Source organism: Schistocerca piceifrons, chromosome 7 (genome assembly GCF_021461385.2).
Source record: "Schistocerca piceifrons isolate TAMUIC-IGC-003096 chromosome 7, iqSchPice1.1, whole genome shotgun sequence".
NCBI lineage: Eukaryota > Metazoa > Arthropoda > Insecta > Orthoptera > Acrididae > Schistocerca > Schistocerca piceifrons.
In genome coordinates this window covers 192,072,964-192,091,705 of record NC_060144.1, presented here as the reverse complement: position 1 = coordinate 192,091,705, position 18,742 = coordinate 192,072,964, and the positions used below count along the sequence as shown (strand labels likewise).

Here is an 18,742-nt window from a genome sequence, read left to right as displayed (position 1 = left end):
CCATCATCAGTACAGTACACATATTAATTTCATCAGTATTTGTAAAACTGTTGGGACAGGTAAAGTAAACCTAATTTGAAAACTGTTTTACCGGGTCACATGGTCGATTTAAGTTATTTCTTCATGTTTTGCGAGCATGAAAGCTGAACAACAAACAATATAATTAAATGGGTGTGTGTTTGTCTGCACATTCATTCATTAAATCCTCAACTAAATTGTCATGTAGTGATCTTGAAAGACACCAGAGCAAAAAAAGTTACCTCAGTAGAGAAGTGGGAGGAAAATGCCCAAGGCAAATACCAAGAAAATTACGAATGGGAATTGTAAAGTAGAGGTCAGAAATACCTCAAACAATGTATGCATGAAGCAACTGATACCTTTTGTATACTATTTCTTGATTCTTCACTCAGAAGGGTGCTGTGAGTGAACGTTTGTTCTAGAATGCTGGTAATGGGGATGGGAACAACTAATTACATGAGAAGGGGGCCTGAGATGGGTGTTGGAAGCATAGCTCCACCTTCCTTGTGCAGTGCTTGCATTACCCACAAACGTGCTTCACACTACGAATTTACATTTCTAATTGTTTTTCGTACTTCACTACATATGATAAATTTCTTTTCTAAGGAGTCAGAGGTAGTGTGTGTGATAGACCAGAAATTGCTTCACCTGTATTACTGATCACCCAAAAGAAGAGAGAGAGGTATGCTCCAACTGTACAACATGGCATTTATTTACATCACAGTTACTACAACACTGAATTTAGAACTATTATTGTTATATTACCTAGGTTGGCAGTAGCTAAACACAATACATTAACCACTAGGAGATCAAATTTTTCAGACTTCTACTAATTCAGAGCCGAGAGGCAACGGAATCAAGAAATTGTTTACAAATGTAATACCACTATTGTGTCACACCCAGAAATCCAAAAAGGTTATTACACTGCTACTCTGCATAACCTGCATATTTATTTTGGCAACATGTCCCCCCCATACTATCCTATACTTTTTGGAGTACATCTACAGTGATTGACTACAATACATTATTGTGTAATTATCTGTGATAGTGTATCATAAAACATTAATTAAACACCCAGTGCAGCAAGACATTCATAACTAGCTGCTCCACATTAGAATTATCACAAATCATGAAGCAGAAATGCCTCATCAAGCATTAATTGAATATTATAGAATTGTAACCTCTCTCTGGACTTTAGTGTTTACAGACTGGCTACAAATAACATTATTCATAATTTTAAGTGGAAAATTAAAGAGTATTTATGAAACACACATTTATAAACAATAAAACTAAACTAATACACACATCATTTGCCACATAATTTCACGTACTTTGTCTTTAACATAGAGGCAATTGTCATACCTGGACACCAACTAAACAGCTCCACCTCATGCTGTGCAGGTGCTTGGTGGTTCACAGAAATATGTGGAAGGTCCTTAACTCAAAAAGCATTTACCATCAAAATGCTTCCTGATATCTTATAAGTCAGAAGACATATTTTCTATTTTTACATTTGTGAAGGTCAGGGTTACAATCCCTCAGTGACATGAAGATTTGTTCCACTTTTCTTAAGCATTCATCACCTCCTCCTCATATTAATAACGTTAATAAAGCCTTCATTACAAGTGGCAAAAATATGCAGACTTACTCCAAAGGATTTAGTTGAGTAGTTGAAAGGCACAGAAACAACATTATGAAATTTTTTGATTTTCCAACCAAACCCAAGAATTGGTTCTAAAGGAGCACCCTCCTTATCAGCCAATATCATCCCAGGCTGAAGCAACTGAACCTTCACCAGAACTTGGTCTGTTTATCATTTCCCAGAAATGAGTAACATTCTATCACAATCCTTCCCATTTCTATCAACATATAAAATATTCTGGGCCATCAATATGCCACACACACTACCAACTGCCTGAATACATTGGTCATGTCCCTATGGAAGACCCTGCTCCTACCTCAACTCCACCAAACCACATACAATTCTATTCATGCTAGGGACACACATGAAATCAGCTACATCATCTATCAGGTCTCCTGCACAGCCCTGTATGTGAACATGACCATCATCCATCTGTCCACCCAAACGGATGTCCATTGACAACAAGCCAAAAGCAGAATTGACCACCCAGTGACAAACACACTGGTGGGCATAAACGCTCCATTTCAGCAGTTGCATCACAACTGTGGCGTCTGGTTCCTTCCAATACCAGCTTCTCTGAGTTACATAGCTGAGAGTTGTTCTTGCAACAAATTCTTCAAAACAGTAATCTTCCAGCCTCAGTCTCTGCTAGAGCCTAGCTCCAAACCCACCCCCACCTACTGCCGTTGAGATTAACTTCACCTATCTTACTTGTACATCCTCTTTCCTGCAGTCTCTTTTTCCTCTGTTGTAACACCCCCCACTCCCCAAAGCTACTATTCCACATAATTGCGTGCTGCATACAGAATGAGCTTACCAGTGCCAATGCTACAATCCTGTCCTGTGTACCTGCTGCCTCACCCTCCCAGCCATCAGATGCCAGTCTCCAACACTCCCTCTCACTCTCCACCTCCTCTCCTCTTTTACACCAAACACAACACCTCATCTCAGCAGCAACAGCACCACGTAGTGAACAAGTAAAATATACCGGTAGCCATACAGTAGAGAGAGAGAGAGAGAGAGAGAGTGTGAGTGAGTGAGTGAGAGTGTGTGTGTGTGTGTGTGTGTGTGTGTGTGTGTGTGTGTCCGGGGGGGGGGGGGGGGGGGGGGGGGGGGGGAAGACGCCTGTGTTTCAGTAACTATGTAGCTTTGTTCTTCACAGAGTTTTTACCTTTATTCCTTAAATTACAAACAAAATGCACAAAATGAATGACTAGCATGGTATGACTTGTCAATCCTACAAACAAAACTGTACTATTTTGATGAGCAGCTTTATCTTTATTAGTTAATCTTCTGTTTGTTGATAATTCTTCCGTGTTATAATCATTGTATAATCTTTTGTTTGGTTAGGCTCTACTGAGTGCTTTTTTTAGAAATAGAACAATTGCAGTTTCAGCTAAAAGTGGTAGGCATGTATGTCATTATGTCATATTTTCACTATGACAAGCCATTGGCATGAGCGAAATTCAACTCACCTATCTCTCTGAAGAATAAATGTTTAAGTATTTTTGGAAAGTAAGAATGTCAAAGGAAACATATACTGTAATGCTTTAAGAACTTTCTCAATTACATTGGCCAATGTCAGCTTTTGTAAGCCTCCACATTCATAGCCAAGTGCAATAGTAGGCCTATTACAATAATTCTTATCATTGTATTTATTTAATTGTAACTATGGGTATTTGCTCTGGTGCATGCATGTTATGTCAAATTGTTTATCGAGAAATGAGTTTCTTCTCTTTACAGTGTAGTGTTCTCCATATAGTAACATTCACTTCAGATTTTGCATATACTTCTAAATGCTCCTTACAGTAGCATGAAAAGCCTGTCACTCTTTAAGCTATACACAGTCTTTGGATGCAGTGTTATGTGTGAATGTGATGCTGGAAGTTGCTAGGAGGAGAGGGCTCATCCTTGGGTGTGACTGATGCGTCATCCTCACTCACATCTGTATCTGATTATTATTTTTTTTTTTACAGTGGAATAATGAGCTCCTTCTAACTGAATGATTCAATAACAGATTATTTGCACTGATAATTACCAGCTAGAAGCTAGTATCTACATAATTTCACTAACTTAATAAAGTTTGTTCATTCGTTCAGCCACCGAGATATGGGGAAACAAAAATGTGTATTATCATTTCTTATCAATTACATGTTTTATGTACTATTTGTGCAATAGTGTATATATGACAACAAAATGCCTAGCCCGTTTTTGCTATAAAAAGCAATACAATGGATGGTAAGGTAGCAACTATGTGGATTTTACATCCATTTTCTGATGTACATATACTTTTAAAAAAGTGAAAATGTCTTTTTATATAATTAGAAATGGTTGGCGACAATGTTTCTGTACCAATTTTATCACATCATCATTTAGTTAACATTGTGAACATATGAATATAACAACAATAATAATAATAATAATAATAATAATAATAATAATAATAATAATAATAATGAAGATAATGATAACAACACAATATTCATTATTAATTCTTACTTGAAGGTATTGCACTGGTTTCTACTGTTTTTGATCACTGATCCTCTTTTTGTGTGTTTAAACTTTACAAAAAAGTAAGAAAATGCAATTCGGTTTTCACAGGTGCACATCGAGGGACCATTTGGTGAAAGTCATCAAGACTGGTACAGATACGAGACAGCTGTCCTCATTGGAGGTGGAATTGGAGTTACACCATTTGCCTCCATTCTTAAAGATATTGTCTTCAGAGCTAACTCTAACCGTTTTTCAAGCTGTAAAAAGGTAAGTTTCATTGTCTTACAACACTTCATATTCAGGCTTTTCCTTGAGTAATTGTTTTGAATTTGATGATCATGTTGAATTTCCTTAGTTTTTTACATACTGACTTCTCTGCCAAAATGGGAGAAATGGAAAGTTATGTTTGGGGGTCAAGATAACTCGCGGAATACACATTACTTGAGTAGGCAGCTGGATCAAGTTTGGTAGATCCTACAAAATTTCATTGAAGATCAATGCTGAAGAGGTGGTCATCTTATGGAGATCGCATTGGGACTTGTGTTACTGGGTGGACGACAGTAGCATGTCTCAAATATTGTAATACTCGAGACTGGAGAGTGGCCACTTCACACGTGCAATATTACTGGTACTATAGTTCATGTCATGTAGAAAGGCTGCTCAATTTGAAGGGGTTCTGCACTTTCCCCACCATTAACGGCTAACAGCCAATAAGGTTCATTCTCACTCCAAGCGGCTAGCCACGAGTTACACCTAGACTGCGAGAATCTCTCTTCCACATGTAGCACTGTTTCTGTACTTCACAGCAATACAGTTCAATTCACAGAGTGACTGAATCATTGATTCAGAAGTCAATGTTATTTCCTTGTAGTAGTATAGCTGTGAATGTGTGTCTGTAAATATTTTATTGAGATTTCCAAATAAATGTGTTAGGTGATGGCAATAAATGTAAAATGCTTCACAAGAGGTGAGTAGGTTTATTTGCTGTGTTTATAAAGTTTTCAAACATGAATCTGAAAGCGGGACTCCTGCTTTCGACATTCTGAAGACACGAGAACGATCTGCAGAAGCATGTGTTGGCAAGGGAACTATACAGAGAATAGTAAGCTAAAGTGCCAGAGCTGCAGAAACCCCAGGAAAATGTGGTTCCCTGTCACCTGGAAAGCACTGAAATCTTAAGAAACCTAAAAACACAAGTGAATAGTTTTGAGAATGATATTTTGAAGTGCTCCATGTTTGAAATGTATATAAGTAGTGAATAGCTTACATTACAAAATCTTGTCACAATTTATGCATGAGAAAATTAGCTTCAAAGATAGCACTTCATCAATGCAAAGAATTCTAAGAGACATCGGTTTCAAATATGTCAAGAAGAAAGTTTCTAATTGAAAGAAGTGGGGTAAGTGCAACACAAACCACATCCCTCAAAGATCCAAGATAGAAGAATAAGGGGTAGTTCAACAGTGCATTACCTTGAGGAAATGTGGGTGAATCAGAATCATTCGATTAATACCTGTGGGAAAATGAGTGATGGTACCGGCAGTTTTAAAGTTGCCAAAGGAAAATGTTCTCCGATATTCATTCTGCATGCTGGCTCTTCTTCTGGTATTGTTACTGACTGTAAACCTGCATTTAGGTGCAAGAAATACAGCAAAGACAACTATGCAGAAATAAACGTTGTCAGTTTCAAGAAATGGTTCATTGAACAATTCTTGCTATACCTTGCTTCACAGTAGGTCAATGTAATTACCATTCCAGCTATCATTCAGCTGTTACTTACAAAACACCAAGTACAAGCACTGAAAGCAGATATTGTGCTCTGGCTTAAAAATAAAAATATTTCGCACTGTGTAAGCCAGACTCATGTCGAACTCTTGCAGCTGGATATTTTATACAAGTCACGTGTGAGAATGTAGAAATTTGACTTTCTTGAATCTCGTTTCATGCAAGCAGGAACTAGTGGCTGATGAAAGTGCTCACAACCAGAAATAACTTGCGATTAGTGTTACTGCTGAAGGAACTGGAGCGTGCCTAAAATAAGAAAGACGAAAGAGAATCTTCTAAGAAAGGCAGCAATAGAAAGGTAGCAATCTGGGAACCTGGCTGGATATTATTGCAGTAGCCACCAGAAAGATCGCGGGAGGCGCACATTGGCACGGCGCGTCACAGACAGTAGTTGCTGCAAGTAGAGTCCCGTCCACCAGAGGGCACGCGAGAATTCGGACACGACCTCTGCCGGCATAACAACAACAACAACAACAACTCCGGCAGCACGGGCCGTGCCCAGTCAGTTAACATCGGGCATGCCTAGGACATAGTCCCGGTCTACGCTAAGTGAAGTGCGATGTAAACGTGAACAGTGTTACTACACAATTGGCGACGAGTAGGGTCGTTCTTTCGCGTGTTGTGTCGTTGTTCCGGTTTCACAGCTTCTCAACGGCTTGGAGGATTTGGTGCAGGTTTTGGTTGCACAGCAGACGGAGTTCATGGCCACCATGAAACAAGTGCTTCCGGCGTTGCTCTCCACGCCGTCTGCTCCGGCGCAGTTCCCTCCTCCCTTTCCCCCGTATGACGAGACGGCGGAGGATTGGGACGCATATGAACATTGCCTTCGGCAGCATTTCCAGGCATTTCATGTTGCCGATGCGGAGGTATGTCGTGCTCTCTTCTTGTCTTGGATATCTCCCTCGCTGTATCAAGTTTTGCGGCAGCTAGCGCCGTTGCAGGAACCCTCGTCCTTGTCTTTTGACGCATTGTGTTCATTGCTGTCTTCTTATTATCGCCGCCACACGCATGTTGTGGCAGCCAGGGTCGAGTTCTATCAATGCAAGAAACAGCCCCATCAGTCTTACCGTGCGTGGGCCGCTACTCTGCACGGTCTTAGTCGCAAGTGTCATTTTGTCATGGAGCAGTCGCGAGAGTCGTATGCCCACGTTATGGTACGCGACGTCATTGTTCGTTCAGCCCCTGATAGGGAGGTCCGGCAACGGGCCCTGCAGTTAGAAGACCCTTCCCTCGAGGAAGTCCTGTCCATTGCTCAATTGTATGAAGTCTCTCACGCAGCAGGTCAACAGCTGGAAGCGTGGTGCGATGTCGCGGAGGTTCAGGGCGGCGCGGCCGCGTCCACTGTGTCCGGGTTGGACGACGTGCGAGCGGTACAATCCGGCCGTTACGGCCGCTTCCGCACGGCGCGTAAACAGAATTCCGGCCGCCGGCCCCTGTTGCCGTCCTGTGCGTCGTGCTATATACATCATGATCGGTCAGAGTGCCCCCAGCGTTGGGCCGTTTGTCGCAAATGTAATAAAAAAGGTCACATTGCTAAAGTTTGCCGCTCAGCCTCAAAAGAATCGAAGGAAGCAGGTACAGAGGACATGGACGTTGACATTCAGGAAGTTTCATCGGGCCAGGCTCCCGACACATCGGCACGCAAACTCTTTATCGAGGTGTCAGTTCGGTCGCGCTGGCTACCAACGTGACTTACAAATCAGTCACTCGGCCTATTACTTTTATTGTTGTCAGTGATGCGAGCTTCACTAACCTTTTTGGCCTGGATGCCTTTCAAGCTTTCGGTTTTTCTATCGCTGACACCATACAGTTGGTCTCCGAAGACGTTCCCTATCAATCATTGGAATCTTTGATCTCTGACTTTCCAGATATTTTTGAGGAGGGCCTGGGGCGTGTTTCAGATTTTGAAGCTCACTTAACGTTGAAGGTGTCGGCTCGCCCGCGTTTTCTACGCGCGAGGCAGATCCCCTTGGCTCTCAGCCCTCAGGTAAAGGAAGAGCTAGACCAGCTGACAGCCCTAGGGGTCGTTCTTCCCATTTCTTCCAGTGAGTGGGCTTCGCTCCTCGTTATTGTAAGGAAGCCCTCAGGAAAATTACGTCTTTGTGGCGATTTCAAGGCCACCATTAATTCCCAATTGGTGGTGGACACCTATCCTTTGCCTCGTGCTGATGAATTGTTCTCTGCCGTGGCAGGAGGCCAATATTTTTCGAAAATCGATCTGTCGGAGGCTTATCATCAGATACCACTTGATGAGGACTCCAAACGGCTAGAGGTCGTCAACACCCCGTTTGGCCTTTACCAATACCAGCGGTTGGCCTTTGGAATATCCAGTGCCCCGGCGATATTCCAGCGTTATCTTGAGCATGTCACGTCGACAATCCCTCATTTTATTAATTACCTGGATGACATAATTGTCACAGGCCGCAGCACGAAGGAACACTTGCACAACCTTCGCACCCTCTTTCTCAAATTCAGGTCTGTGGGCTTGCGTTGCAACCTGCATAAGCCAACCTTCTTCCAACCATCCATTGAGTATGTGGGCTACACCATACCTCGGCACGGCATCCAGCCACTAGGAAGTTTGGTCCAAGGTATCATCAACGTTCCTCGGCCCGCTTCGCTGAAAGAGTTACAAGCTTTTTTAGGCAAGATAGCCTATTACCACCGGTTCATTCCCAGGGCTTCCACTATAGCCCACCCCCTGTACTGCCTTCTGCCCAAGAGTGTTCCTTTTGATTGGTCGCCTGCATGTGAGCGAGCGTTCACCTCGTTGAAGGACCTCCTCACGTCAGCCCCTTGTTTGGCTACTTTTGATCCCATAAGCCGTTGGTCCTGGCTACAGATGCTTCGCAGTATGGGGTGGGAGCGGTCCTGGCCCATCGCAATGCAGATGGTTCCGAGCAACCACGGGCGTTTGCATCTAAAACGCTTAGTCCCGCGCAGGCCCATTACTCCCAGGTGGAAAAAGAGGCTTTGGCCATTGTCTACGCTGTTACCAAGTTTCACCCTTTCTTGTATGGCACGAAGTTTCAGTTAATCACTGACCACAAGCCGTTAATATCGTTATTTGGCCCCGCCTCTCAGATTCTGGATAGGGCGGCCCACAGACTACAGCGCTGAGCCTTGTTCCTCTCTAAGTACCATTACGACATTCATTTTCGCCCTACAGGACAGCATGCCAACGCCGACGCTCTTTCCAGTCTTACGGTGGGCCCGGATCCTACGTTCGATCGAGAGGAGATTATGTGTTTTCATTTGGATGTGGCGTCCCGCCAAGCGGTTGATGGCTTCCCGATCACTAGTTCTCGAGTCGCCAGGGAAACGGCGGCTGACCCGGTTCTCCGGCAAGTAGTTCGCCTCATTCAGCAGGGGTGGTCATCCCGCCCTCCGGGCCGGGCCTCGGACCCTCTTTGTAATAGGCCCCTCTTCGTAATTATTTTCTTCTACGAGACTGCCTCTTGGTCTTGGAAGGAGTTCTCCTTCTGGCTACCGATGATACAGCTCCTCACGTGGTTGTTCCTGCAAGTTTACGAAGGGAGGTCCTCACGTTATTACATGCGGGGCACTGGGGTGTTTCCTGTACTAAAACCTTGGCTCGCAGACATGTGTACTGGCCCGGTATTGACAGAGAAATTGAGCACTTGGTGGCCGCCTGTTCCCAATGTGCGAGCCAACAAGCATCTCCCAGGGCAGCGTTCTCTTCATGGCCGCCGGCAACCCAAGCATGGGAACGTGTTCACATCGATTTTACGGGCCCGTTTCTCAATGGCTTTTGGCTCATTGTCATTGATGCTTATTCCCGATTCCCATATGTGGTTCGCTGCTCCTCAACCACTTCAGAAGTTGCAATCCAGGCACTAGCAAAAATCTTTTCTGTGGAAGGTATGCCAATCACCCTGGTCTCGGACAGTGGACTGCAGTTTATTTCGCAGACCTTCCAGGATTTTTGTAGGCGCTTCGGTATTCGGCACGTTTGCTGTCCCCCCTTCCATCCACAATCGAATGGGGAAGCCGAGCGCATGGTGCGCACATTTAAGATGCAGATGAAAAAGTATGTGCACGAATTTCCTGCGGAGGAAGCATTGACGTTTTTCTTGACGGCATACCGGACCACATCAATGGGAGAACGCAGCCCCGCAGAGCTCCTCCATGGGCGTCAACCTAGGACTCTGCTGCACCTCCTCCGGCCTGGTCCTCGCCATTCTTCACAAAACGGAGTACCTGGCTTTCCACTGGGTATGTCGGTCTGGGCCCGTGGGTTTGGTCGCAATCCACGTTGGATACCGGCGGTGGTCCTGCGCCGAAATGGCCGCCGGCTCTATACCTTGCAGGCGGGGGATTGGGTGGTACGTTGTCACCAAAATCAGCTACGTCCACGTTCGGGCACCCACCCTCCGACCTCTCTGACACCGGCTTCCCCATTGCCGGCACCTGTGTTGGTTTCACAGGGGACGTTACCCCCTCTCCCCGCTGTGACTCTGCCGCACTGCGATGGTTCTCAGCCTTGGCAGCCTCCAGTAGCTCCAGCACCGGCATCGCCATCGTTCGAGATGCCCCAGCGAGAGCCGGCCCCCCTAGCAGGCCCGGTTTCTCAGGAGGCTGGTTCACCTGTGGTCGTCCCTTCCCCTTCGTCCCCGCCACTGGGTCTTGCCCCTCCCGAGGTGGAACAGGATCCGGAGTTCGACAGCTTGTCGCCCGTTCTGTCCCGGGCTCCGGTTGTGGGACGACGGGGGCCTCTTCGTGTGAGTCACTTCCAGCCGTATTCGAAGGTTCCGGCTCGAGGGTTGGCAGATCCCCTCGATTCCGGCCATCCAATGGATGTGGAGGTCATCGCTCCTGCCCGACGCTCCACCTTCCGCCGCAGTGGATCACAGTGGCTTCACCCCCCGAAGGAGGAGGAGTGCAGTAGCCACCGGAAAGATCGCGGGAGGTGCACATTGGCACGGCGCGTCACGGACAGTAGTTGCTGCAAGCAGAGTCCCGTCCACCAGAGGGCACGCGAGAATTCGGACGCGACGTCTGCTGGCATAACAACAACAACAACAACAACTACAACTCCGGCAGCACGGGCCATGCCCAGTCAGTTAACATCGGGCATGCCTAGGACACAGTCCTGGTCTACACTAAGTGAAGTGCGACGCAAACGTGAACAGTGTTACTACAATTATAAATGATAATTTTAGGATAATGGCAATTAAGGATGATCTGCATGTCATTAGAAAAAAAAATGTAAAACTGTTAGTATGGTTCTCGGTGAAGATGTCTAATGTTGAAGTGAAAATTCCACAGTATTTCGTCAGCACAACTGACAGACATCTTCAGATGCAGCAGACACATATTCCACACAGTGTCCTGTACTGTGACAATGCTTGGCCACTGCAGATTTCTCTGCCTGGTCCAGACATGTGTCATCAATATTCCATGCATCTGTCCACAGTGTGACAAGTCTGTCCAATGTATGACGTCCCAAAGCTACAGGGGATATTATAGACAACAGGCCTACTTAAACCAAGACCACCTTCCACTAAGACTAAAAAAGCACTGACAGATAAAAGACATGTCTGACTATGTTTATCCAATAATTTTTCGATTTTCGAAGAAATACCACCAATGTATGGCAAAACAACCATTCCTCTTTGTTCTTCACTTTCTTCAAGCTCCTCAATTTGTCTAACTGGGAGAAATTATGAAATCTATACTATCCAGTATTCTTACAACTTAAGCGTTCATTTCACTACATAAAAGAACACTTTTTACCAATGACTCTTAAGCCAATGCAAAATCATGGGTAAGCTACTATTTAACAACCTGCTGGCTCATTTTTACACAGATTCAAAGAAATCTCAATTTGTCATTTTCATCAAAACTGTTTGAGCTGTATGTACAGGGTTGCCACAAGTTCCCCAAGTGAAATTCCCTGATATTTCCTTGATTTCCAGACAAGTTGTAGCATTTTTCCCTGACACATTTTGAGATATCAAGGGTAAGTAAAGACATAAATTGACAAAAAATGTTAGGACTTCTGTATTTCTAAACATGTGAGCAAAAATCTTAAATATTAACATCAACATCTTTTGTAATGAACTGTTTTTGGATAAAGAAAGCAAGCAAAATCGTGTTTATGTTTCATTAAGACCACTGATCTTCTTTTATTTCAATAAAACGAAACACATTTGGTGACAAAAATTAGAATTTCATTGGAGCTACAAGAGATTTAAAATATCTTCACTGATTTCATGCACAGCCCCAGAAAGAAGTAGGCCCCTTGAAAGAAGTGTATAAGGTAGGGAAGAATTGTGTAAACCAACACTATAGGTGACCGCCAATAAAGTATTGTTTCTACTACGTCCGTTGCTATTGGCTATTACCCACTTTGTTATGTCTATTGTTTTACAGGTACTGTGTGATTTTTCTTTCAAGAAATACATGAGTAAATAGCAAACAAACAGCCAGCGATTGCCACAGTTTTCTTCTTATCATTCATACTTTTTAATACATAAACTACTTTCGAAGTGCCAAAATGTACTAGAATAAATAAAATATCTATAAAACGCCGCACTGTACGAGCACCATAGTCCTGGGTCAAATGGATAAACCACGAAAATCTGCCGCATTACACCACACAGAAACAGACCCGGCTCGCGTGCAGATCAATGAGACTAGATCTGACAGGCAGTGAAACTATGGGCTTCAGATTGGCAGGCTCAATCCGCTAGAGATAAACACAGAAATAGCCTGTGATTTTGGCCCATCGTGGAAGTCCACTCGTGTGGCCAGTTATTCACATGTTACAGACACTATGTTGATGAAATGAAACCATGGTGATCAATCCATGCAACAGATAACGTGTTCAATTACTCTGAGAATCAATATTAATGAGGACAGGTGGCAACTCAACGTAAAGATGATCACTGAGGCACAGATAGGCACACAGAAAAGATAATCACTTTCTCACAACTAAATTTTTGACTACAGCCTTTGTCAGAAAGTGAGAGCACACATACATTCCCACAATCACTCAGACACAACTCGTGCACACATGACCCCTGTCACCGGCTACTGCATCAACAGTCTCTGAAAATCAGATCCAAACAAACTGCTTCTCATGCCTCTCTACCTCTTGTTGGCAGCTGCTAGGCTACGGACAAGAAGTCGTGGCAGCACTGACTGCAAGCTGAAGGGAGTGGTAGAAAGGGGAGAAGCAGTAATAGGGAAGCAGAGCACATACTCAGCTGCACCCAGCCACCAATGATGTGTGACATCCCAGCAATATTCCCCCGATTTCCAGAACTTGTGCACCCCCCCCACACAAAAACACACATAAAAATCCTATATAACCATGAAAATCATGTTGTTGTTGTCATCGTTGTCAGTGTCAGACTGGTTTGATGCAGCTCTCTTTGCTACTCAATTCTGTGCAAGGCTCTTCATCTCTGAGTAACTATAGCAACCTTCATGCTCCTGAATCTGCTTATTGTATTCATCTCTTGGTCTCCCTTTACAATTATTGTACCCCTCCCCCTCCCCATACACTTTCCAACAATACTACATTTGTGATACCTTGAAGTCTCTTAACATATCATCAACCATTCCCTTCTTTTGATAAAAAGTGTAAACAAAATAGCATTCTAAGAATGGTATGCGGGCTTCAAAATCAGACTTCACAGAGGATCCTGAAATTCTGTAAAGTAGCTCTGGTTTGCAAGTTGTGACAGCACCAACTCACAGCATATACTGCTGCTCGATGTTGTACAAGGGTAATCCCAAAAGTAAGGTCTCCTCTTTGTTTATAAGTACATAGACCTGTTTATATTTACAGTGGTTTACATCAGTTTACAGCTTGAACATTTAGCTATTTTTTTGACATAATCACCATTTCTGTCGATGCATTTTTGTAGATGCTGTGGCAGTTTTTGTATACCCTTGTCATACCAGCTCGCTGCCATGCTGTTCAGGAAGTTGTGAACCTCTTCTTTCACCTCATCGTCGGAGCTGAATCGCTTTCCGGCCAAATGTTCTTTTAACCTCAGGGTGTATACGGGGACAAGGAAAAAAAATTCCCGGATTATTCCTGGATTTCTCCCGGATATCCCGATTAAAAAATATGCTTTTTCCCGGGCGAAAATACACTTTTTCCGTGCTAAGTGACGGTAGGTTTTCCGTAAATTTTCCCTCGGAACTGTAAAACTTATCAATCCTTTGAATGGTTAACGTTTTATACAATCGTGTAGAACTTCCCGGAAAAAAAAGAAAAGACGGGGCAGAGAAGATTTTTCAAGAGACTTAATAAAAAAAAGAAGTTTTGAAAAGACCTTTGATTTGCAGTAACATATACGCTGCATATTTTGGTATTACAAAAGTATAAATTCAAATTGCACCAAACACAGCGCGTTAGTTTCCGGAGCGTTGAAACCGAGGTTGCGATGTCCTTTTGTAAGCGAGTCATATCTCAAGCCACGAGATCTCGCCAGCCGATGACAGCAACTATTCAGAGCATAGGACACGTGTTATAGTCAGCCAATAGCAAGAACACTGGTTACGTAGCGCGAACACACAGGAGGAAAATTAACAGTTTACATTAATGTACACAGTACCATATATCTACAAGAAAAGCTAAGCTTTCACATATAATATTGGTCTCTAAGATTAACACGCTACAACAGAAGCTAAGCTTTCACATGTAATATTGATCTTTTTTTGCGTGTGTTATGCTTTAAGATACATCACACAAATGTGCCAGTAAATTTAAAATTATGACAAATGTCTCGGCTCGAAATTCTTGTAAGTGGCTGGTTCTCAAACTGTTCAGTTTCGAACGCTCTGTGATTTAGATATCCATCCCACTTTCTCACACGTAACATATTTCATCTTGCGTAAAAAGAAATTTACTTTGAAAGTAACGCTTTTCTATAGTCTGGGAGACGAGTCTTTGGTATTGACGGCTCGGTAGCGTCTTTCCGTTGCCTAGCGACCGCAGGCAGGCAGCCAATGACGGCCTGACTTTGAGCGGGTAGCAAGGGCCACGTTGCCGCTCTGAAACCCGGTCGCGCGCGCTTATGAAACTTACCAGTGTCTCGCGTGCAGGCGGTGCGGTCGTTCGTCGTTTGTCTGAAGTTGAATTCGCAGTTTATTTCGTTTTTGTTGTTTTTAGTGTTTCTTTGTTTATGTTTCGTTGTAAACAATGTCTAGTGCGGCGGGTAGTACCAGCCCAACACAAGAAGTGAAACGGAGGAAGAAAAGTGTGCTACACACCCAGGCTCGTGAATTCGTGTGCTCTGTGAGGGATTACTTTGAGAAAGAAAAGGACAAAGGTGGGCCCTTAATTCCTGTTGTTCAGGTTGTGAAGAGAAATGCAGCAGCATTGAAAATAAGTAAGAACACTGTCGTAAAGATAGGGAAAGAACAGTATAGTGTAGATTGTGACGAGAGTGGCACAACAAAGCTGCACACACCAGGAAAGAAGCGACCGAGAAATAAGCAGGTGACAGCTTTGGACGATTTTCAGAAAGACGCTATTCGTCGTCATATATACAGCTATTATAAGAGAAGGGAAAATTCCACTCTATCTAAATTACAGGTGTCGCCTCAGAAAGACGATCTTTTTAAAGGGAGCAAATTTTCATTGCGTACAGTGTTGAAAGACATAGGCTTCAGCTATTCACTGTTTAACGGACGCAAAATATTAATGGAAAGGACAGATGTAGTTGCATGGCGGTGCAGATTTCTGCACAGGATCATGGGGTGGAATTCGAAAGTATAGTGTGGTTAGTTGAAACTTGGGTCAATGCCAGCCATTCTTTACGTAGAGGCAGGAATGATGCAACGGCCGAGGGGGCAATGGCAGTGCCTGTTGGCAAAGGAGGGCGTATTATTGTCTTACGTGCAGGAACATCGAAAGGGTTTGTGCCAAACTGCTTGAAAATGTTTCGGTCAAAAAAGACGGGAGATTACCATGAAGAAATGAACAGTGTAGTATTTCAAGAATGGTTCGAGACATCGCTTATGACGAATCTGACAAGTCCATCAGTGATTGTTATGGACAATGCACCTTATCATTCCGTTGTTCACGATAAGGCACCAACCTTGGCAGCAAAAAAAGACGATATCATTCAGTGGTTGAAACGGCGAAAAGTAGATTTCAGAGAAGATTTAAGGAAGGCGGAACTGCTCGAAATTGTGGCACAAAAGAAACCCCAATTTCCAACATATGTAATTGACGAGATTGCTAAAAGGCACGGGCATGAAATCGTTGGGCTTCCTCGATACCACTGTCACTTCAATGCAATTGAAGGAGTGTGGGCGCAGATAAAAAATTACATTGCTGCAAACAATAAAAAATTCACGATCTCTGAAGTGGAAACTCTCCTTCCAGCAGCTATCAATAAAGTGACAAGAGAGACGTGGGCTAAAATTGTAAACAGCACTGCAAGTGCCATCAGAGAGGCGGCCAAAACCGAAGGGGTTGTGGAAGAATGCATCGAAAATTTAATTATACATCTGGCAGAGAGCAGTGATAGTTCGAGTAGTGCTGAGGAAGACAATGTCAAATCAGATTCTGACAGTGATGTGAGTGGTGTTTTTCCATTACAGTAACTACAACGTATTCAGGAATGTAAGGAGGGAGTTTGCTATCGATCTACAACCAGATCATAACTCTTAATACACAGACCAATTATTCTGTAGCTTGTAGTAGAACAAATTAATAATGCTAATACTTAACAATGGAAACCAAAACTGCTAATGTTCAACAACTTGCGAAAATAGTTTTCATTTCAGTTGTGAAGTTTAACAAATAACTTTATTATGTTTCAGCATCTTAGATACTTGTACTAAATAGCTCTTATCAGTTTTCGAGTTAATATATTTCAAGCATCAACTTTAAATAAATTCACGCGCACCAATACGACTTGGATTTTGTCTCGCTTTTATTTCTGCTGCTAGAGAATGCGTGTAGCAGACAGGGCGCCGCGTGCTGTGAGCCACGTTCGGCAACAGCGCCGTCTGCCCGCCGGAACTGTCAGCACCAATCACTCGTCTCACGGACTATAACCACCGTTCGCAGTACTATCCGGAGACTGTTAGAAATAGGTTCGATTTACCAGTTGCCAGAGAGCGCCAGAAAACAGACATTATTGTGCGTGTCCAACTGCAGTGGTGTATAAAGCACTAAGAGAGCTTACATTACACCATAAAAGAAACAGGGCATCAGAGGATACTCCAAAGAGCATTGGATTTTCGTAAACCATACTAAAATGCATAATTCGGCTTGAGGTGCAAATTGGCTTTTTCCAGATTCACAATGAAGTAGGTCCCATCTGATATTAAGCTTTTCAGTGTGGTTTCTGGGATATAAATTTTCTTGGAGTACCAGTACTCTACGATCTCATTTTTGGTTCTTTATTATGGCATAATGCCATACATGGCAGAAGATGATAACGTGCACTTGAAATTACACTTGAAATTCAGCGAACAGTTGGAACTAGCCAATACTCTAGAATGAAACACATCGTTTCAAATAAAATAATTGCCTCAGCGGAAAGATTAATAAAGCCAAATTTCTTTAGCAAACTTGCAAAAATAACTTCATTGTTCTGCAAGGCGATTAATGCTTGACTGCTACTAACTTGGAAATAAAATAAAATCAGAAAACTGAAATTAATACTATATTTTTGCCCTCCGTAATTATGTGAATGTATTTTAATTCACTTGACAGCTTAAGCCACAGAAATCCGTTTTGTTTTCATTTGACATGGGAGCTGTACACGAAGAGAAGCAGCGAAATCACTTAACGTAAACACGGGTCACGTGGAGACTAACCCCCTCCCCACTACTAACTCAGACAACTCTGTGCAACCGAGCGAGGTTGCGCAGTGGTTAGAACACTGGACTCGCATTCGGGAGGACGACGGTTCAATCCCGCGTCCAGCCATCCTTATTCAGGTTTTCCGTGATTTCCCTAAATCGCTATAGGCAAATGCCGGGATGGTTCCTTTGAAAGGGCACGGCCGACTTCCTTCCGCGTCCTTCCCTAATCCGATGAGACCGATGACCTCGCTGTTTGGTCTCTTCCCCCAAACAATCCAATCCAACTCTGTGCAAGCGCGAATCTGGCAGTTAGGGCGCGCGAGAAATTTTTTTCTCGTTTACATCTGGCTGCTTGCTGCTACTACCGATACAGCTAGCAGCCAAACTTCAAATAGCGAGAAGCGGGAGAAGGTACTGCTTATTCGCGAGTCAACTGCGCATGCGCATCAGACCGCTGGCAACTGGTCAAACGAACCTAATGTGGTTAGTTGTGACTTCATGATCATAGCAAGCAGTTTATTGTTACGAAGAATTAGTCTGCGCCCTACGGCCTTTGGCATATTTTTGCTATTTGCAGACGCTTGTGCGTGCACGGTGTTTTGTTGTATACTGCGCATTTCCTTTGCCACTAAAGTTTTATTTTTTCCCCCTCTCGTTTATATTTTATTGCTGCAGTATTTCTCCAGTAGCAGAATACAATAACATTCTTTGCTAGAGAATCAATTCTGCAGTCAAAATTACAAAAATTTAACTGAAAGCTAAAACAATGAAAAATTCCCGGAATTCCGAAAAATTCCCGGTTTTCTCCCAGATGAAAAAATTCCCGGGTCGTATACACCCTGAACCTAGGGAACAGGTGATAGTCACTGGGCGCCAAGTCAGTACTATAGGGTGGGTGGGTGATTATATGTTCCACTGAAACTGTTGCAGGAGAGCAGTGGTTTGCCAAGCGATGTGTAGGCGAGTGTTGTCATGGAGAATGTGTATGCCCTTGCTCAA

At 43.5% G+C, this 18,742-nt stretch overlaps 2 protein-coding genes across 4 annotated transcripts in view; one reads left to right on the top strand and one right to left on the bottom strand.

Moving 5' to 3' along the window:
• Positions 1-18,742, bottom strand: part of LOC124805029 (GPI mannosyltransferase 2) — a 256,187-nt gene that overhangs the window by 194,319 nt on the left and 43,126 nt on the right. The gene's annotated exons all lie outside the window — the stretch shown is intronic.
• LOC124805028 (dual oxidase 2-like) overlaps positions 1-18,742 on the top strand; it is a 250,335-nt gene that overhangs the window by 192,312 nt on the left and 39,281 nt on the right. For both annotated transcript variants that reach the window (XM_047265439.1, XM_047265440.1), the window contains exon 29: positions 4,262-4,420. In XM_047265439.1, the coding sequence (XP_047121395.1) occupies positions 4,262-4,420 (159 nt within the window). The remainder of the gene's footprint in view (positions 1-4,261; positions 4,421-18,742) is intronic.